Source organism: Saccopteryx leptura, chromosome 5 (genome assembly GCF_036850995.1).
Source record: "Saccopteryx leptura isolate mSacLep1 chromosome 5, mSacLep1_pri_phased_curated, whole genome shotgun sequence".
Classification (NCBI taxonomy): Eukaryota; Metazoa; Chordata; class Mammalia; order Chiroptera; family Emballonuridae; genus Saccopteryx; species Saccopteryx leptura.
Genome location: NC_089507.1, coordinates 89,147,716 through 89,166,458, shown reverse-complemented (window position 1 = coordinate 89,166,458; position 18,743 = coordinate 89,147,716). Strand labels below are relative to the sequence as shown.

At 36.6% G+C, this 18,743-nt stretch overlaps 1 protein-coding gene across 2 annotated transcripts in view; it reads left to right on the top strand.

Moving 5' to 3' along the window:
* The window catches only part of TBCK (TBC1 domain containing kinase), a 227,695-nt gene that overhangs the window by 190,795 nt on the left and 18,157 nt on the right, over positions 1–18,743 (top strand). The window contains exon 25 of one of the 2 annotated variants that reach the window (XM_066385885.1): positions 13,147–13,306. The exons of the other annotated variant lie outside the window; for it this stretch is intronic. Coding sequence (XP_066241982.1) covers positions 13,147–13,306 — 160 coding nt within the window. The remainder of the gene's footprint in view (positions 1–13,146; positions 13,307–18,743) is intronic. 2 annotated transcript variants of the gene reach the window in all.

Below are 18,743 nucleotides of genomic sequence, written 5' to 3'. Positions count from 1 at the left end.
GCAGATGCAGTGCCCCACACTCTCTTACTGTACTCTTAAAAGATATAACATGAAACAGCTGGCAGTATGTAAGCTCTTTTGCATTCTAAAAGTGATCCAGTAACTTCTAAGGCCTTTCTCCCTTTAAGCTCAGATATAAGGCAGTACTTACAAGAAGTCAGGAGAATCAGAATTTAGAGCTAGAAACATTCATCTAATAATATAACATTAATTCATTCAACAAATATTTACTGGCTGTCTTAATATGTGCTAGCCTGTAGTTAGTGTCCTAGATTTTGAGGATTTTTTGGTGAACAAAATGACAAATCCCTTTCAGTCATGGAAAATACATTTTAATTGGAGAAATAAATATATCAATCATATGATCTTCAGTAGCAATAAGTACTGTACATAAAAATAAAGCAAGGCAAAGGATAGAGAGTGATAGTTTTATAAAGTGCTCAGAAAGCCTCTGAGAAAGGTGATGTTTCGGCGAGCTGAATGATATAAAGAAGCAAACTATAAATGATATGGGGAGGGACATTCTAGGCAGAAAGAAGAGCCATAGCAAAGACCCTGGTGTATGAATATTCTTGACTACTTTAAACCAGCAAGGAAACCAGTGAAGAAATAGATGAAGTCAGAGGCAATAAAGTCATTGAAGCCTAGAGAAAACATGGTATGGTCAGAAATCTCTGCAGTGTGGTTTTACAGTCACTAACATGTGGTTGATACCTTGATACTTATAATCACTAAGTCCTGCACATCCACAATTAGGGATTTAATCTGTTAGCTTAAGACTCTTTACTGTCCTGTTGAAAATGCATATGTATATGGCACAATATTATATCTCACCTGAATTGGCTTCTAATAATCACTATCATTAAGCCCTCACTGTGTGCCAAGCATGGTGCTAGCCCTAAGATGTAGATACTATTAATATCACTATTTTACTGAAGCTAAGCAACTTGTCCAACATCATATAACTGGCAGTTGGTAGATCCAAACTCGTGCTCCTCAGTTTTATGCAAGTGACTATTTGGTCTCTGCACAGGACTGTTATCAGCAAACAAGATTGAGACAAAGGAATTAATATAAATGATGACTGAATGAGACATGCATTCAGATTCAAAACTATGTGATCAAATGCTGTACGCATTCCTTCATATCTTACAAACAGCTGTTACTTTCAGTGCCCAAATCCCAACTGGGCAATTCTACCAATAGTTGTCTTTATACAGACATAGCCACAGATTCAAAGAAAACTGAACCATTTTAAGTTTTGGAAAGCTAAGTTGGAATACTGTGAGGGTGGAAGCGTGTTAGAATTGTGTGTGTGTGGGGGGGGGGGGGTTCTACTATAATGACAAGTTATAATACTTAATACATTCAAAAATTTTATTAAATTTTTCCCAAAACTATCACCAAGCTGCTGGCGTTTTAAAACTTAACAAATTAAAGCCCTTTGAAATCCTCATAATATTTTTTAAAGGAATCATTTTTGTAGAGTAACTCTTAATTCTGACCAAGGTAAATCTTTCCTATGAAACTCTGGGGTGTATGTGGCTTTACCTATTTAAGTATCGAACAGATATTTAATACTAGCACATATTAAAAATAATTTTATATGCCCCTTGCCAACAAAATGTAGTTCTATACAGTAGGGGGAAAATGAAGAAATTCTCTAACACTTTTTCCTTCACCAGGTGGAGAAGAAAAGATCTATTTTGTTTTTATAGATTTTAAACAGAAAAATATTGTCTAACACAGAATTCTTAAATTTTCATATAGGTGAAAATTTTGCTTTTCTAATTTGTGCTTTCAGAGATTAAATTATCTAAAATTAAGTTTTACCTAATCTTTTTTCCCTATTAAAATAATTGAAATGACTATTTATGAAAAGGATGAAGGCAGTTTTATCCTTAAACAAAGTAATTACTGTCTACTGACGGACTTGAAGGACAGTCGCTACCCACTTGCCCTTCCTCTGTATGTAAGGGAAGAACATGTTTTTCCTATACTTGCCTCATTTTTTGGCTGGGACCCCTGTAAATAAGAACAGAGCATACAGATGGATTTAATATAAGTTTATGTGACATGAGAGCCTTCATGAGAAAATGAAGACCTAAACAAGTGTTTAAATCTGAGTGTTTTTCACTCAACAAAATATTAGGTATCGGTTCTGCCGAACCAGGCTGAATCCCACCACTGATAAGGAGGTTTAGTAAGATTCTTTTTTCATCCCATTTGGGTCTAGGTTCAAACTACCAGAGTTAAAATTTCGGCCTGACCTGTGGTGGCGCAGTGGATAAAGCATCGACCTGGAAATGCTGAGGTCGCTGGTTCGAAACCCTGGGCTTGCCTGGTCAAGGCACATATGGGAGTTGATGCTTCCAGCTCCTCCCCCCTTCTCTATCTCTCTCTCCTCTCTCTCTCTGTCTCTCTCTCTTCTCTCTAAATGAATAATAATAACAAAAAAAATTCTACCTTGTTGTATTCTGAATAGATGTGGTCTAATGTGGGAATATATGGTAGCCGCTGAGGAGGAATGTGTCCTCTGTCTGGATTAATAGCTAATTGTGAGAGGCTGATTTACTGTTGAAGAGCTCCCGTTTGCTTGGTGACCCAGGTTCTGAGTGCCATACAGTCTTATTTAATCAGCAAGTTAATCCTACTTGAGCATCTGCATTCCCAGGCAATGGAGAAACAATTAAAGCAGAGTCCCTGCCCACCAGGAGCTCACAGTCTTATGGCTAAGACAGACACATAGAGAATTATAATACAGTGTGAAATGATCTGTGTCTGAGGCTTACCCAGAAGGCTATGGGAATATGAGAATGGCACGTAAGCCACATGGTGGCTGAAATGGGTCTTAAAAGACAAATAGAATTTTCCCCAGCAATGAAGAGAGAGAAGACACTTCAAAACTGAATACATATACTGTCTGGGCCCACAGAGAGTGAGGAGGACACATTCAGTGAATTCCAAGTACTCTGGATGTACTGGCTGGAATATATGAGGCTTGGAAATGAGACTAGAGTAGGCAAAAGCAGCTTCATGGAGAATGTTGCATAAGAAGTTTGAATTTTATTTCAAAAGCTGTAAGAAAGTATTAAAGAATTATAATCAGGTAAGTTACACAAGATCAGTACACTGTGGAGGAAGGGTGAGAGAGGAGGTCCTATGTGGACAAGACCAGAGGATGGAATCACTCAGAGGTGGGATGTACATAAACATCCCTTCATGTTCGTAGCACAGAGTGGGGAATCTAGATGTGCCATAAAATGAACCAATTTTATTGGGCCCTTTGAGTCAGCACTAATTCTGGAGAACATGTAGAGAAGTGATTTTTGTTGCTGCTTTCCCTCTTCTTATATGGTATACTGACAAAAGAGAATTCTGTATCATGACACTTCAAGTATTGATAGGTAGCAGTGACGTATTCGAGGCACTGTATTCAGCATTGTAAGTTTCATGGATGAGATAAAAACAGGCCTTATAAATTCTTTTTTAAGTCTTGATGGAAGTCATGTACATTACTAGAAAGTTTTATACAAAATTAAAATGCTGTTGTAAGAGGTGTACAAATACTGTAGGATGAGAAAATTTTATGGAGGAAACACTTAAAGGATGAATAATATTTGAACACTCAAAAGTACAAAAAAGTAAGGAATTTAAGCAGAGAACACTATAGGAGCTAGGTAGAACATATCCTAGAAACAGTATGTGATTTAGTTTGGTTGGAATTGAAGTTGTTAGGTCCTATTCATGAGGGCTCCACTGAGAAATTTGGTCTTTGTCTTATAGGCCACCATGGAAGGTTGTTCAACAAGGATATGATGATCAGAACTTTTTTAAAAAATTTTTAATTCAATAACATAGATTCCAAGGGAAAAGATGAGAGTGGAGGAAAACAGAGCTGCTGCAATAGTCTAAACAAAGTAATAAGTGTCTGATACAGGCACATCATGATGGAATAGAGCAAAGGAGGATGGGATTATTAGTTCAGTAGATGTTGGATGTTGCCACTGATGAGATGTCAAAGTTTTAGACTGATTTAAGAGATGGTGATGCCATTTAAAGAAAGTAGCTAGATTTAGCAAGGAAAAGTGATAATATCTAACAATTTTTATATCAGTTAATGCTATTTAATTATATATGAGGAAATGGTGGGTTTAATTCCATATTCCCTTGTGGTTATGCAAAGCATTTCCTGGCATGCTTTGTATGATACATAGAGCTGTAATGTCACTAACTGTGGTGTGCAACCAAAAGGCTGTGTTCTTTTGGGATTTAGAAAAACATGAGATTGTTTCTATGGTTAATTTTGAACCAGGAAATATTTTAAAGGAATTTTTAAATCTCTTTGTAAAGAAGTTTTATAGAATATGAACATTTACCTATACAGCATAACTATGTTATTCCTAAAACTCGTATTTACTCTATCTGCTTGATTAAAGTATGCTGTGTCTACTGACAGTACTGTTATGGAGACTGACTTAGGAATACAGAAAAGTCTTCGTATTTCAGAAACCTAGAAAATAATATACAGCATCATCCTTACTTGTTAATACTGTTCTAATAATTCAGCTTGTCACAAAAAAATTTTCAGTACTTTTTCTCATCTATTTGTACAGTGAGCTACCCGATTTTGTTTAATGTGAACATCTATCTTTTTTATAAACACAACTTAAATGCTTTTAGTAATATCTGCCAAGTGGAATGTTGGGCTGAGTGGTGTGGTTTTGGGAGGGAAACAGGGTAAGGTCACCAGTTACCAGTGAAAAATGTTTGCTAGCATAGATCACAGAGTATTGTCAGGGTAATAAACAGCTCTGTTCAAGCACCGGACCAGCTAACTTCTATAATAAATAAGTGTTTTTATGATTTTGTAACTACTTTTATTCCATTAGTCACTAATTTTCTAATATGTGACTGAAGAAATTGTATATCGAAGACATTCAAATGTGACTTTAGCTTGTAAATCTTAATATAGTCTGGGCATTGATTTTATCTTTACTTCTGATTTTCAAAGGAGAGAACCTGCTTGACTCAGCCTGCATCAGACTTCCCTTCACCCTCCCCTCCCTACTCTGCTGCTGCCAGTCATAGTGGCAGGATCATCTGATACAAACTTGACAGTGTAGTCTTACCCTTTCATCAGGGTCAGTAGTTGAGGCCTTTCAACAAGAAGTCGGGGGTGGGCAGGCAACCCAAACGTGTCTGCTATAGTATTCGACCAAGATAGGTTTTATTGCTTTTGCTACTGTGAAAACACTAAAAAAAATGTTCACAATTGATAAGGGCTGTCTGATAAGTAGAAACTCTGTCAACTGATTTAGACTGGCAGCTATATATACATTTGCTGAACATATTTGAACTGTTAGGTTCTTTGTGATATAAAAAATTTTCATTTTAAGGTATGTTCTTACTGAAAATACAAGTACTGTCAGAGTAATTATATGCTGAGAACAAAGTCATTACTGGTCATGAAAAATATAGTTGAGGATATTGAACAGTTGTAAATGTTTGAGAAACAAGTGCTGATGCAATCCAAGGATCATCTGCCTAGGATCATAAACTCTGTGTCCATTCTAGAAGACTCTCACTAAATAATGTACACTGAGATGCTAATGTTTATTCTATCTCTCTTTTCATTTTCAGAAGTTTTTTACAGTCTTTTGTTAATGCCAACTGTTTTTCCTTAAAGCAAAAATGAGGAAGAAGCAGCTGACTAAAAAATTGTAAATGTAAGGTATATAGTCGATCTGTACCATCATTCTTGAGGACAGGAGCCTCAAATTTCTCCTGTCTCTATTCTACCCTTTACCTAATTAACTTTGATTAATTCTTCAAATTTTAACTCAGTCATCACTTTCTTTTTTCGGTGAAAGCCTTCTTTGTCCTCCCCAAATGGGTATATCCTATCAAAGCATCATCTATATCTCCCTTAGACCAATATCAAGTTGTTATTTTGCTTATTTGAAGAATAATATTTAGGAATGTCTTCTTTTACAGACTTTAAGTGAATAATCATATTTTTATTTTATTAATTGAATTTTAAAGAGAGAGAAAGGGGCGGAGGAGAGAGAGAGAGAAACATTGATCTGTTTCTATATGTGCCCTGACGGGGTAGAACTGGCAACCCTTGCCTATCAGGATGATGCTTTAACCAATTGAGCTTTCTGGCCAAGGCAATAATCATCTTTTTAATTATACTTCAAAATTCTACTTTTTAATTACTTGGGAGGGGTCATATATTTTTAAGATCTTAAAATATTTCTAAATATTTTAAGCTAATATATACTTTTCATTCCAAAATTAAAAGTTATAGTCAATGAAACCACCAGTCTCTTTAGAGTTCATAACATTGAAAAGTGTGGAAATTAGCTAAGTTTATTTGAAAAATGAACCAACAACAGAAATGCTTCTAACCAGTGCTGATGACCTCTAATAATTCTAAATGAAGTCCTATTTAGCAATGGCTTGCCCAAAGTAGATAGGCTTTTGCAGTATCAAATTATATCTAGGAATACCTGCTTGGCTATATTACCTTCAGAGGTTTAAAGTCATCACAGTAGTAGTCATGAACTTAAAGCATGATATTGTACAGCCCATGCAATTGCCATTGATTTGCTGCATCTTGATCACTTTCAAAATGCTTCAGTTAATTAGGAAATTATTTACATCTCTGGCCAATCATCTTCCTGTCTCTTTACCATTATATTTTTTTAAATAAATTTTTATTAATGTTAATGGGGTGACATTAATAAATCAGGATACATATATTCAAAGAAAGCATGTCCAGGTTATTTTGTCATACAATTATGTTGCATACCCATCGCTCAGAGTCAGATTGTCCTCCGTCACCCTCTATCTAGTTTTCTTTGTGCCCCTCCCCCTCCCCATTCCTCTCTCCCTCCTTTCCTCCCACATCCTACCTCCCCCCTCCCTGGTAATTTTTTTAAATTTTTTTATTTATTCATTTTTAGAGAGGAGAGAGTGAGAGAGAGAGAGAGAGAGAGAGAGACAGGGGGGAGGAGCAGGAAGCATCAACTCCCACATGTGCCCTGACCAGGCAAGCCCAGGGTTTCGAACCGGCAACCTCAGCATTTACAGATTAACGCTTTATCCACTGCGCTACCACAGGTCAGGCACCACTACACTCTTAACCATATCTCTTAGTCTCGTTTTTATGTCCCACCAATGTATGGAATCATGTAGTTCTTGGTTTTTTCTGATTTACTTATCTCCGTATAATGTTATCAAGTTCCCACCATTTTGTTGTAAATGATCCGATGTCATCATTTCTTATGGCTGAGTAGTATTCCATAGTGTATATGTGCCACATCTTCTTTATCCAGTCTTCTATTGAAGGGCTTTTTGGTTGTTTCCATGTCTTGGCCACTGTGAACAACACTGCAGTGAACATGGGGCTACATGTGTCTTTACGTATCAATGTTTCTGAGTTTTGGGGGTATATACCCAGTAGAGGGATTGCTGGGTCATAAGGTAGTTCTATTTTCAGTTTTTTGAGGAACCACCATACTTTCTTCCATAATGGTTGTACTACTTTACAGTCCCACCTACAGTGAATGAGAGTTCCTTTTTCTCCACAGCCTCTCCAACACTTGCTATTACCTGTCTTGTTGATAATAGCTAATCTAACAGGTGAGAGGTGGTATCTCATTGTAGTTTTGATTTGCATTTCTCTAACAACTAATGAAGATGAGCATCTTTTCATATATCTGTTGGCCATTTGTATTTCTTCCTGGGAGAAGTGTCTGTTCATGTCCTCTTCCCATTTTTTTATTGGATTGTTTGTTTGTTGTTGAGTTTTATGAGTTCTTGTAAATTTTGGATATTAGGCCCTTATCTGAGCTGTTGTTTGAAAATAACATTTCCCATTTAGTTGGCTGTCTCTTTATTTTGTTGTCAGTTTCTCTTGCTGAGCAAAAACTTTTTAGTCTGATGTAGTCCCATTCTTTTATCTTTGCCTTCACTTCTCTTGCCTTTGGAGTCAAATTCATAAAATGTTCTTTAAAACCTAGGTCCATGAGTTTAGTACCTATGTCTTCTTCTATGTACTTTATTGTTTCAGGTCTTATATTTAGGTCTTTGATCCATTTTGAATTAATTTTCGTACACGGGGACAAGCTGTAGTCAAGTTTCATTCTTTTGCATGTGGCTTTCCAGTTTTCCCAGCACCATTTGTTGAAGAGGCTTTCTTTTCTCCATTGTGTGTAGTTGGCCCCTTTATCAGAAATTATGACTATATATATGTGCTTTTATTTCTGGGCTTTCTATTCTGTTTCATTGGTCTGAGTGTCTATTTTTCTGCCAATACCATGCTGTTTTGATTGTCGTGGCCCTATGATATAGTTTGAAGTCAGGTATTGTAATGACCCCAGCTTCATTCTTTTTTCTTAGGATTGCTTTGGCTATTCGGGGTTTTTTATAGTTCCATATAAATCTGATGATTTTTTGTTCCATTTCTTTAAAAAATGTCATAGGAATTTTGATGGGAATTGCATTAAATTTATAAATTGCTTTGGGTAATATGGCCATTTTGATTATATTTATTCTTCCTATCCAAGAACAAGGAATATATTTCCATCTCATTGCATCTTTTTTTATTTTTCTTAACAATGCTTTGTATTTTTCGTTATATAAGTCCTTTACATTCTTTGTTATGTTTATTCCTAGGTATTTTATTTTTTTGTTGCAATCGTGAAGAGGATTATTTTTTTTAGTTCGTTTTCTAATATTTTATTGTTGGCATATAGAAAGGCTATGGACTTTTGTATGTTAATTTTGTATCCTGCGACCTTACTGTATTGGTTTATTGTTTCTAGTAATCTTTTTGTGGAGTCCTTCGGGTTTTCAATGTATAGGATCATATCATCTGCAAAAAGTGATACCTTTACTTCTTCTTTTCCGATATGGATGCCTTTTATTTCTTTCTCTTGTCTGATTGCTCTGGCCAGAACTTCTAGCACCACATTAAATAAGAGTGGAGAGAGTGGACAAACCTGTCTTGTTCCTGATTTAAGGTGGAAAGTCCTCAGTTTTATGCCATTTAATATGATGTTGGCTGATGGTTTATCATATATGACCTTTATCATGTTGAGATATTTTCCTTCTATACCCATTTTGTTGAGTGTCTTAAACATAAAGTTGTGTTGTATTTTATCAAATGCCTTTTCTGCATCTATTTATAAGATCGTGTGATTTTTGTTCTTTGTTTTGTTGATATGGTGTATTACGTTTACCGTTTTACGTATGTTGAACCATCCTTGAGATTCTGGGATGAATCCCACTTAATTATGATGTATTATTTTTTTAATATGTTGTTGTATTCGATTTCCCAGTATTTTGTTTAGTATTTTAGCATCTGTATTCATTAGAGATATTAGTCTGTAGTTTCCTTTTTTTGTGCCATCCTTGCCAGGTTTCAGTATGAGTGTTATGTTGGCCTCATAAAATGCGTTTTGAAGTATTGCTTCTTCTTCAATTTTTTGGAAGACTTTCAGTAGAATAGGAACCAAGTCTACTTTGAATGTTTGATAGAATTCACTAGTATATCCGACTGGGCCTGGACTTTTATTTTGGGGGAGGTTTTTAATAGTTTTTTCTATTTTCTCCCTGCTAATCGGTCTGTTTAGGCTTTCTGCTTCATCATGACTCAGTCTAGGAAGGTTGTATTGTTCTAGGAATTTATCCATTTCTTCTAGATTGTTGAATTTGGTGGCATATAGTTTTTCATAGTATTCTACAATAATTCTTTGTATATCTATGATGTCTGTGGTGATTTCTCCTCTTTCATTTTGGATTTTCTTTATATGAGTCCTTTCTCTTTTTTCCTTGGTGAGTCTTGCCAAGGGTTTGTCAATTTTGTTGATCTTTTCAAAGAACCAGCACCTTGTTTTATTAATTTTTTCTATAGTTTTTCTGTTCTCTATTTCATTTATTTCTGCTCTGATTTTTATTATCTCCTTTTTTCGGCTGGTTTTGGGTTGTCTTTGTTCTTCTTTTTCCAGTTCCTTAAGGTGTGAAGTTAAGTGGTTCACTTGGGCTCTCTCTTGATTGTTCATATAGGCCTGAAGTGATATGAACTTTCCTCTTATTACTGCTTTTGCTGCATCCCATAGATTCTGATATGTCGTATTGTCATTTTCATTTGTCTGTATATATCTTTTGATCTCTGCGCTTATTTCTTCTTTGACCCATTCATTTTTTAAAAGTATTTTGTTTAGTTTCCACATTTTTGTGGGCTTCTTTCCCTCTATTTTGCAGTTGAATTCTAGTTTCAAGGCTTTATGATCAGAAAATATGCTTGGTACAATTTCAGTTTTTCTGAATTTGCTGATGTTATCTTTGTGGCCCAACATATGATCAATTCTTGAGAATGTTCTATGTACACTAGAGAAAAATGTATACTCTGTCGCTTTGGGATGAAGTGTCCTGTAGATGTCGATCATATCCAGGTGTTTTGTTTAAGGCCAATATGTCTTTATTGATTCTCTGTTTGGATGACCGATCTAGAGCCGTCAGCAGTGTATTGAGGTCTCCAAGTATGATTGTATTTTGTCAGTTTTTGTTTTTAGGTCAATAAGTAGCTGTCTTATATGTTTTGGTGCTCCTTGGTTTGGTGCATATATATTAAGGATTGTTATGTCTTCTTGATTCAGTGTCCCCTTAATCATTATGAAATGACCATTTTTTTTGTCTCTGAGTACTTTTGTTGTCTTGTAGTCAGCATTATTAGATATGAGTATTGCTACACCTGCTTTTTTTGGATGTTATTTGCTTGGAGTATTGTTTTCTAGCCTTTCACTTTGAATTTCTTTTTATCCTTGTTGCTTAGATGTGTTTCTTGTAGGCAGCATATAGTTGGATTTTCTTTTTTAATCTATTCTGCTACTCTGTGTCTTTTTATTGGTAAGTTTAATCCATTTACATTTAGTGTGATTATTGACACTTGTGGTTCCCTATTGCCATTTTATAAATTGCATTCTGTTAGTTTTGTATCTTGTTTGGTTCTTCTCTTCTGTTTTTCTATCATTTGTTTTTGTTTGTTTGTATTCCATACTTCTTTCTTCTGTTGCTACCTTTTTAAAGTCATGTGCTTCTGTGGTGATTTTTTCAAGTGTGGTTACCATTAAGTATTGAAAAGGGTACCTACCATATTCATTGTAGTACCCTATCTTATGAGTGTTTCTGCACTTCATCGTCCTTTGCTACTGTTAATCTCCGTCCTCTCCCCTTTTTTTTTCTTTTGTTGTCACAGTTTAAATTTGGTTTTATTGTGTTCTTGGTGGAGCTTTTACTTGTGGTTTTGTTTTTTTTGTTCTTTGAATCTGGTTGGAAAACCCCCTTTAGTATTTCCTGCAGTGGGGGCTTTCTGATGATAAATTCCCTCATCTTTTCAGTATTTGTGAATGTTTTTATTTCTCCTTCATACTTGAAGGATAGCTTTGATGGGTTTAGTATTCTTGGCTAAAAGTTCCTCTTTTTCAGGGCTTTAAATATTGGGGTCCACTCTCTTCTAGCTTGTAGAGTTTCTGCTGAGAAATCTGATGATAATCTAATAGGCCTTCCTTTATATGTTGTATTCTTCTTTTCCCTGGCTGCCTTGAGAATTTTTTCTTTGTCGTTGGTTTGTGCCATCTTCATTATGATGTGCCTTGGAGTAGGTTTGTTGGGGTTAAGAAAACTCAGTGTTCTGTTTGCTTCTTGAATTTGAGGCTTTAGTTCTTTCCACAGAATTTGGAAGTTCTCGTCTATTATTTGTTTGAGTATATTCTCCATTCTATTTTCTCTCTCTTCTCCCTCTGATATACCTATTATTCTTATGTTATTCTTTTTGATGGAGTCAAACAATTCCTGTAGGGCTTTCTCTTTTTTTTTTATTTTTGAGTCTCTTTCTTCTTCTCTCTGTTGTGCTTCAGATTGCTTGTCTTCTATTTCACTAATCCTACCTTCTATCTGGCCTGTTCTATTAGCTAAGCTTGTTACCTCGTCCTTTAGCTCGTGAATTGAGTTTTTCATTTGTTTGATTTGTTTTTATAGTTTCAATTTCCTTGGTAATATATTCTTTGTGTTTGTTGAGTTGTTTTCTGAGCTCCCTAAATTGCCTTTCTGTGTTTTCTTGTATATCTCTGAGTATTTTTAGGATTTCTATTTTAAATTCTCTGTCATTTAGCTCCAAGGTTTCCAATATATTAAATTTTTTCTCCATAGATTTTTCCACATCTATCTGTGTTACTTCTCTATCTTTTGTATCCATGATATTCAATTTCCTTTTTCTTAATGGCATCTGAGGGTGGTCTTGTTGATAGCACACAGGCACACTCCCTCCTCGGCTTGAACAAACTTCTGTGCCGCAGTTAGCTTCCTCCACACCCTCAGCTCCCTCCCAACTCTCAGTTCCAAGTGAAAGCAGCCCTTTCGCCTTCAGTGTGTGTGGAACTCTTGGATGCTCCAAGGATAGATTTTTCTGTCTCTAGTTGATGAATTTGTTGAAATTTTGGGGAGATCTGTCGGATGCGCTGCTCACGGCGCCATTTCCGTGACGTCACTCACCATTATATTTTTCTTTCCTTAGCGGTGCCTTATTTTATTTAAATAAATTATGCATGTGAGCATGGAAGATATCTAGAATTATCAGAAGTTCAGAAACAAAACCAATAAATGACCAAAGTAGTAATTAGTAAGAGATTATTATGCATACAGCAAAAAGACAGTTTGCAAACGAAGAACAGTCAGACCAAAACATCAAATAAGATTCAGAGGCATTTAGTCAAAAAGCAGCGTATACAGTGTGGTTGCAGTGGCTGTTTATTGGTCACAGTATTAGATATTTCTTAAATGAAAGGAAATTGGTTAGTGGTTACCTCATGTGAATTTTGGGGAACAGTTTAAGTTTCACTTTTGATTTTTCAGAGACAAAAGCAAAAGTGACCAGGCCAAATTAACCTCACTAGTCTTGGAAAATATAAATTAAGCTTTACTTGTATGACTAAACCAGTTTTGTCTGCTCAGGGAATTTTCAAGTGTGGTCTCTGTGTTTAATTTTAACGGTGCTATCTTTTGGGAATCAGTTACCTCTCTCTCACACTCAGGTCTACACACAAATAGATGTTTTCCTTAAACTTTCCTTCTCAGTTATATTCGGGGTCACATTTCAGGCAGCATCAACATTCCATTCAGCTCTGCATTCACCACAGAAGGGGAGCTTACCCAGGGCCCTTACACAGCTATGCTCCAAACCTTCAAAGGGAAGGTCATTGTCATCGTGGGCAATTTGGCAAAGCACTCAGCAGAGGTAAGTGAACTCAGAAATGTCATATGTGCATAATGAAGAGTTATATAATAGGTTGTCTAAAAATTTATTTCTTCAGGAGTTGGTCACATATCTAATGAACTTTGAAGATCCACATATAGTCTTACATAGAAGAGTCTGTCCACCTTTTCCAGTAAAAGGGTTTAAGCTTTTTTGCTCAGTGTGTGGGATCAGGTTCAATAGTAAACTTAGATCCAAATGATAGCCTAATAGCCTAAGCATTTTTTAAAATACTTTCTGAAATTGCAATTAAGTAACTTCAGTTCCTTTCACTAGAGAAAAACAAAGTCTTGCTTGATTAGAGATTCTGAAAGCTTATGATGGAATTTGTTGTGTTTGGGGGTTTTATTTACTACATACAGTTCAAAGCTTTTTGATGATTGAGAATTCAGGAAGGATATCAGCTTTCAGATAGGAGGAGTACATGAAACAATAAAATGACTTTTCTCTCCCCTGGCTATGTTCTAAGCAACTTGAAAAATTAAGAATATGAAGGTAAAAAATATCACCTTTATTTTATTATTAAATTTATTGGGGTAATATTAGCAAATAAGATTATTATATAGGTTTCCTGTGTACAATTCTAACATCTATATGTTACATTGTGGTAGTAAAGGGTAAATGAAGTCAAAAACTGGTGACAGAAAGAGATTTGACTTTGGGTGGTAATCCCCCCAAAAAAACCTTTATTTTTTATGAAACACATGTTAGAAAATATAGTTATATGAGAGTTAAATGAGAGCCAGATTTACCAACCCAATAAGTCACTCCACTTTCCAGGTTAGAGTAAATAAAGGAACAAAAAGAAAGGTTAGGCCCTAGCCAGTTGGCTCAGCAGTAGAGCATCCACCCAGCATGTGGAAATCCTGGGTTCAATTCCCAGTCAGGGCACACAGGAGAAGCGCCCATCTGTTTCTCCACCCTTCCCCCTCTCCTTTCTCTCTCTCTCTCTCTCTCTCTCTTTCTCTCCTGCAGCCAAAGCTCCATTGGAACAAAGTTGGCCTGGGCACTTAGGACAGCTCCATGGCCTCCGCCTCAGGCGCTAGAATGGCTCCGATTGCAGCGGAGCAATGCCCCAGATGGGCAGAGCATCACTCCCTGGTGGGCTTGCCAAGTGGATCCCGGTAGGGCACATGCAGGAGTCTGTCCCCCCCTCCACCCTATTTCTCACTTCAGGAAAAATACAAAAAAAAAAGATAGGTTTATAATATATATACTTAGAAAAATTTCCTCCTCAAAGAAATTATCAGTGGAGATACATACTCTGCTCTAATATGTACAATTCTTTATATCTGTATAAACAGAATAATAGAGAAATGTGACAACTGGAAATATAATCAGATGACAATTTGAATACTTTTGGTCATAGGCCATTTTTGTCTCATAGGTACAGAGCTAATGGTAGCATTGGCTTTTGACACTAAATGAAGGTCATCCTTGATGAAGTTTCATTGATTTTATTGATTACATATCTGAATGGGACCCTGCCCAGTTGTCTCGGCCTGGCATATGAACATCTCAGGTTTGATCCCTGGTCAGGGCACACATGGGACGCAACCATCTGCTTCTCTTCCCTTCCCTCTCCCCCTTCTCTCTCTCTCTTCCCCTCTCACAGCCAGTGGCTCAATTTGTTCAAGCATCAGCCTCAGGTGCTGAGGATAGCTCTGTTGGTTTGAACATTGGCCCCAAATAGGATTGACAGGTGGACCCCAGTAGGGGTGCATGCGGAAGTCTGTCTCTATCTCCCCTCTTCTTGCTTAAAAAAAATCTGAATGGATATTAGTTAAAAGTCTTCATTCTCTAACCCTATTTTTTAATTTATTTATTGATTTTCAAGAGAGAGAGAGAGAGAGAGACAGGAACATTGATCTTTTCTTGTTTGTACCCTGGCCCCAGGGATGGGACCCACAACCTTTGTGCATGGAGATGGAACTCTCCCAGCTGAGCCGTACAGCCAGCACTCTTGCCCCTCTTTTATATAACTGTATCTAGTGTCTGACAGGGAACTATCTAAGTATACTTTTTGCAGAGACAGTCAGTATAGTTAGTGACTAATGTGCAATTTTAAGTAAATGAGAACATCTTAGAAATAAAGCCATGGTATCTAAATTATTTTGATGTGATTTGTTAAATACTAATTAATGTTATTTTCCAGTACTATTATTTGCATCTATAAAAATTTTAAGCATTATTTTATGTATGATGATAGTATAAAAGTTCTAAAGATTAAGAATAACATCAGCAAAATGTCGGAGTAGGCAGCTTAATTTCTCATTCTTCTACAGAAATATCAAAAACAAATAGAAACTGTACTATGTTGAATAAAAGTTGCAAAAGCAGGCAAGCAGGCATCTTTGTCTTCTTCCTGAAAAAGCTTTCATAGGGGAAAAGCTTTCAGTCTTTCACCATTGAATATTGTTAGTTGGATTTTTTCATATATAGTTTTTGTCATGTTGGGGAAAATATTTTTTTCTCTCTTTTGGTTTATTGAATGTTTTGATATGCAAGTAGTATTAAAATTCATCAAATGCGCCTGACCAGGCGGTGGCATAGTGGATAGAGCGTCAGACTGGGATGTGGAAGACCCAGGTTTGAGACCCCGAGGTCTCCAGCTTGAGCAAGGGCTCATCTGGTTTGAGCAAGGCTCACCAGCTTGAGCCCAAGGTCGCTGGCTTGAGCAAGGGGTTACTCGGTCTGCTGAAGGCCCGCGGTCAAGGCACGTATGAGAAAGCAATCAGTGAACAATTAAGGTGTTGCAACGAAAAACTAATAATTAATGCTTCTCATCTCTCCTTTCCTGTCTGTTCCTGTCTATCCCTGTCTCTTAAAAAAAAAAAATCGTCAAATGCCTTTTCTGCATCAACTGAGATAATTATGACTTTTTGTTCCCTTCTTTCTATCAATATGGTACAGTATATTGTATTGATTGCTTTTTATATACCTTTATCAATCGATTTTAACTACCTTTGCATTCCTAGCATAAATTTCACTTAGTTATGGTGTGTAATCCTTTTGATATGCTTCTAAATTCAGATTGCTGGTACTTTCTTTTTGGATGATTGTATCAATATTTATCAGGATTTTTTTTTTTTTTTTTTTTTTTTTTCTGAGGCTGGAAACAGGGAGAGACAGTCAGACAGACTCCCGCATGCGCCCGACCGGGATCCACCCGGCACGCCCACCATGGGGCGACGCTCTGCCCACCAGGGGGTGATGCTCTGCCCATCCTGGCGTCGCCATGTTGCGACCAGGCCCACTCTAGCGCCTGAGGCAGAGGCCACAGAGCCATCCCCAGCGCCCGGGCCATCTTTGCTCCAATGGAGCCTTGGCTGCGGGAGGAGAAGAGAGAGACAGAGGAAAGCGCGGCGGAGGGGTGGAGAAGCAAATGGGCGCTTCTCCTGTGTGCCCTGGCCGGGAATCGAACCCGGGTCCTCCGCATGCTAGGCCGACACTCTACCACTGAGCCAACCAGCCAGGGCCAGGAATTTTTTTGTCTGTAGTTTTCTTTTATCAGTGCCTGTCTTTGGTATAAGAATAATTCTGGCCTCAGTAGCATGAGTTAGGAAGTGTTCCCTTCTCTTTAATTTGTTGGAAGAATTTGAAAAGGACTGATGTTAAGTCTAACCAAAGCAATTAGGCATGATAAAAGAAATAAAAGGTATCAAAATTGGAACGTGTTAATTTCACTAGAGTGTGGTAAAAGGTAGCACAAACAGGGTGGCTTAAAACAACATAAATTCATTTTCTCTTAATTCTGGAGGCTATGAGTCTGAAGTGAAGGTGTCAATAGGACCATGCTCCTCTGCAACTCTGGGTGGAATCTTTCCTAGGCTGTTCCCAGCTTCTGGTGGTAGCCAGCAATCCTTGTCACCCACGGAGTGGGAGAAAATATTCGTAAATTATGTATCTGATAAGTATTTAATATCAGAATAAAAAATCAACACACAAAGATCAGTTATATATCTATTCACTTACAACTCAAAAATTAAATTTAAAATGGGCAGATATTTAGACATCTTAGACTTTCTCTAAAGAAGTTACACAAATGACCAAAAAGCATATGAAAAGATACCTAACATAATTATCATTGGGGAAATGCAAATCAAAAGCACAATGAAATACCCAAGTGTTGACAAGGATGTGGACAAATTAGACACTGCCCTTCCCTGTGCATGGTTGGGAAATGCAAAATGATGCAACTTCTATAAAAATAGTTAAACAGTTTGACCATTCCTTCAAAATATAAATGTAGAATTATATGCCAGCAGTTTCACTCCTGGGTAAATACTCAAAACAATAGAAAACAGGAGCTCAAGCAAATACTCATATTCCATTGTCCAAAGCAGCATTATTTAAAATAGTCAAAAGGTAGAAACAACCCAAGTGTCTATTAACAGATGAATGAATAAACAAAATGTGGTATATGCATACAATATACAGGTTGGGTGAAAGTAGATTTACAGTTGTGAGTACATGAAACAGTTTATTTTTATATTATTATTTAATAATTATTGCATTGTTTTCCATATGAACAACTATGAACCTACTTTTGCCCCACACTGTATTACTATTCAATCAGAAAAAGGAATGAAGTTCTAATAAATGATACAACCTGGATGAACCTTGCAAACATTATGCTAAATTGAAATAACCTAAACATTGACAGATACTCTATGATTCCATTTATATAAAGTTTTTAGAGTAGGCAGATTCATAGGGATAGAAAGTAAGTTAGTGCTAGAAGGTATTGGGGAGGGTGGAATGCTTGGTTTTGCCTGATGGATAGAGTTCCTTAACGGGATGATACATTTTGAAAATAATTAGTGGTGATAATTATACACCACTGTGAAAGTACTTAATGCCACTGACTTGTATACCTAAAAAACTTGTTTAAATGGTAAAATTTTATGTTATATATATAGTATTTCAACTTAAAAAAAAAGTTGTAGGGTTTGACGTGATCAGGCTACCCTGCTGTCTGCCGTTCCCCTGAGATAATTTTTGGTCCAACAGTAGTGTGAACTTTTCCTTAAAGCTGTTCTGATCAGGTCTCAGCTTTTTCCTCTGTGAGTATTTTTCTCAAAAAAAGCAAAACCAAACGAAACAGTGGTTTCCAAACAACTTGAAATCAACACACGACAGCTGGCGCTGGCAGAGCCCTGTCTGGGAAGGGTTGAGGATGCCGCAGTTGAAGGCTGAGGCAGAAAGTGTAGGGCCAGTGACAGTCAGTACAGTAACATGTTATCTTTGCAAATGTTTATGAATTTCCTGTCAAAATCATATTTGGACTTGGGAATTGTTTTGTTTGCTAACAGTAGGCACTGATTGTAACTTTTCTAGTTTTACATCTTTTATGAAGACATGACATAAGAGCCAGACTGAAAATTCAACAAATGAGAATATTAAATAAAACAGAACT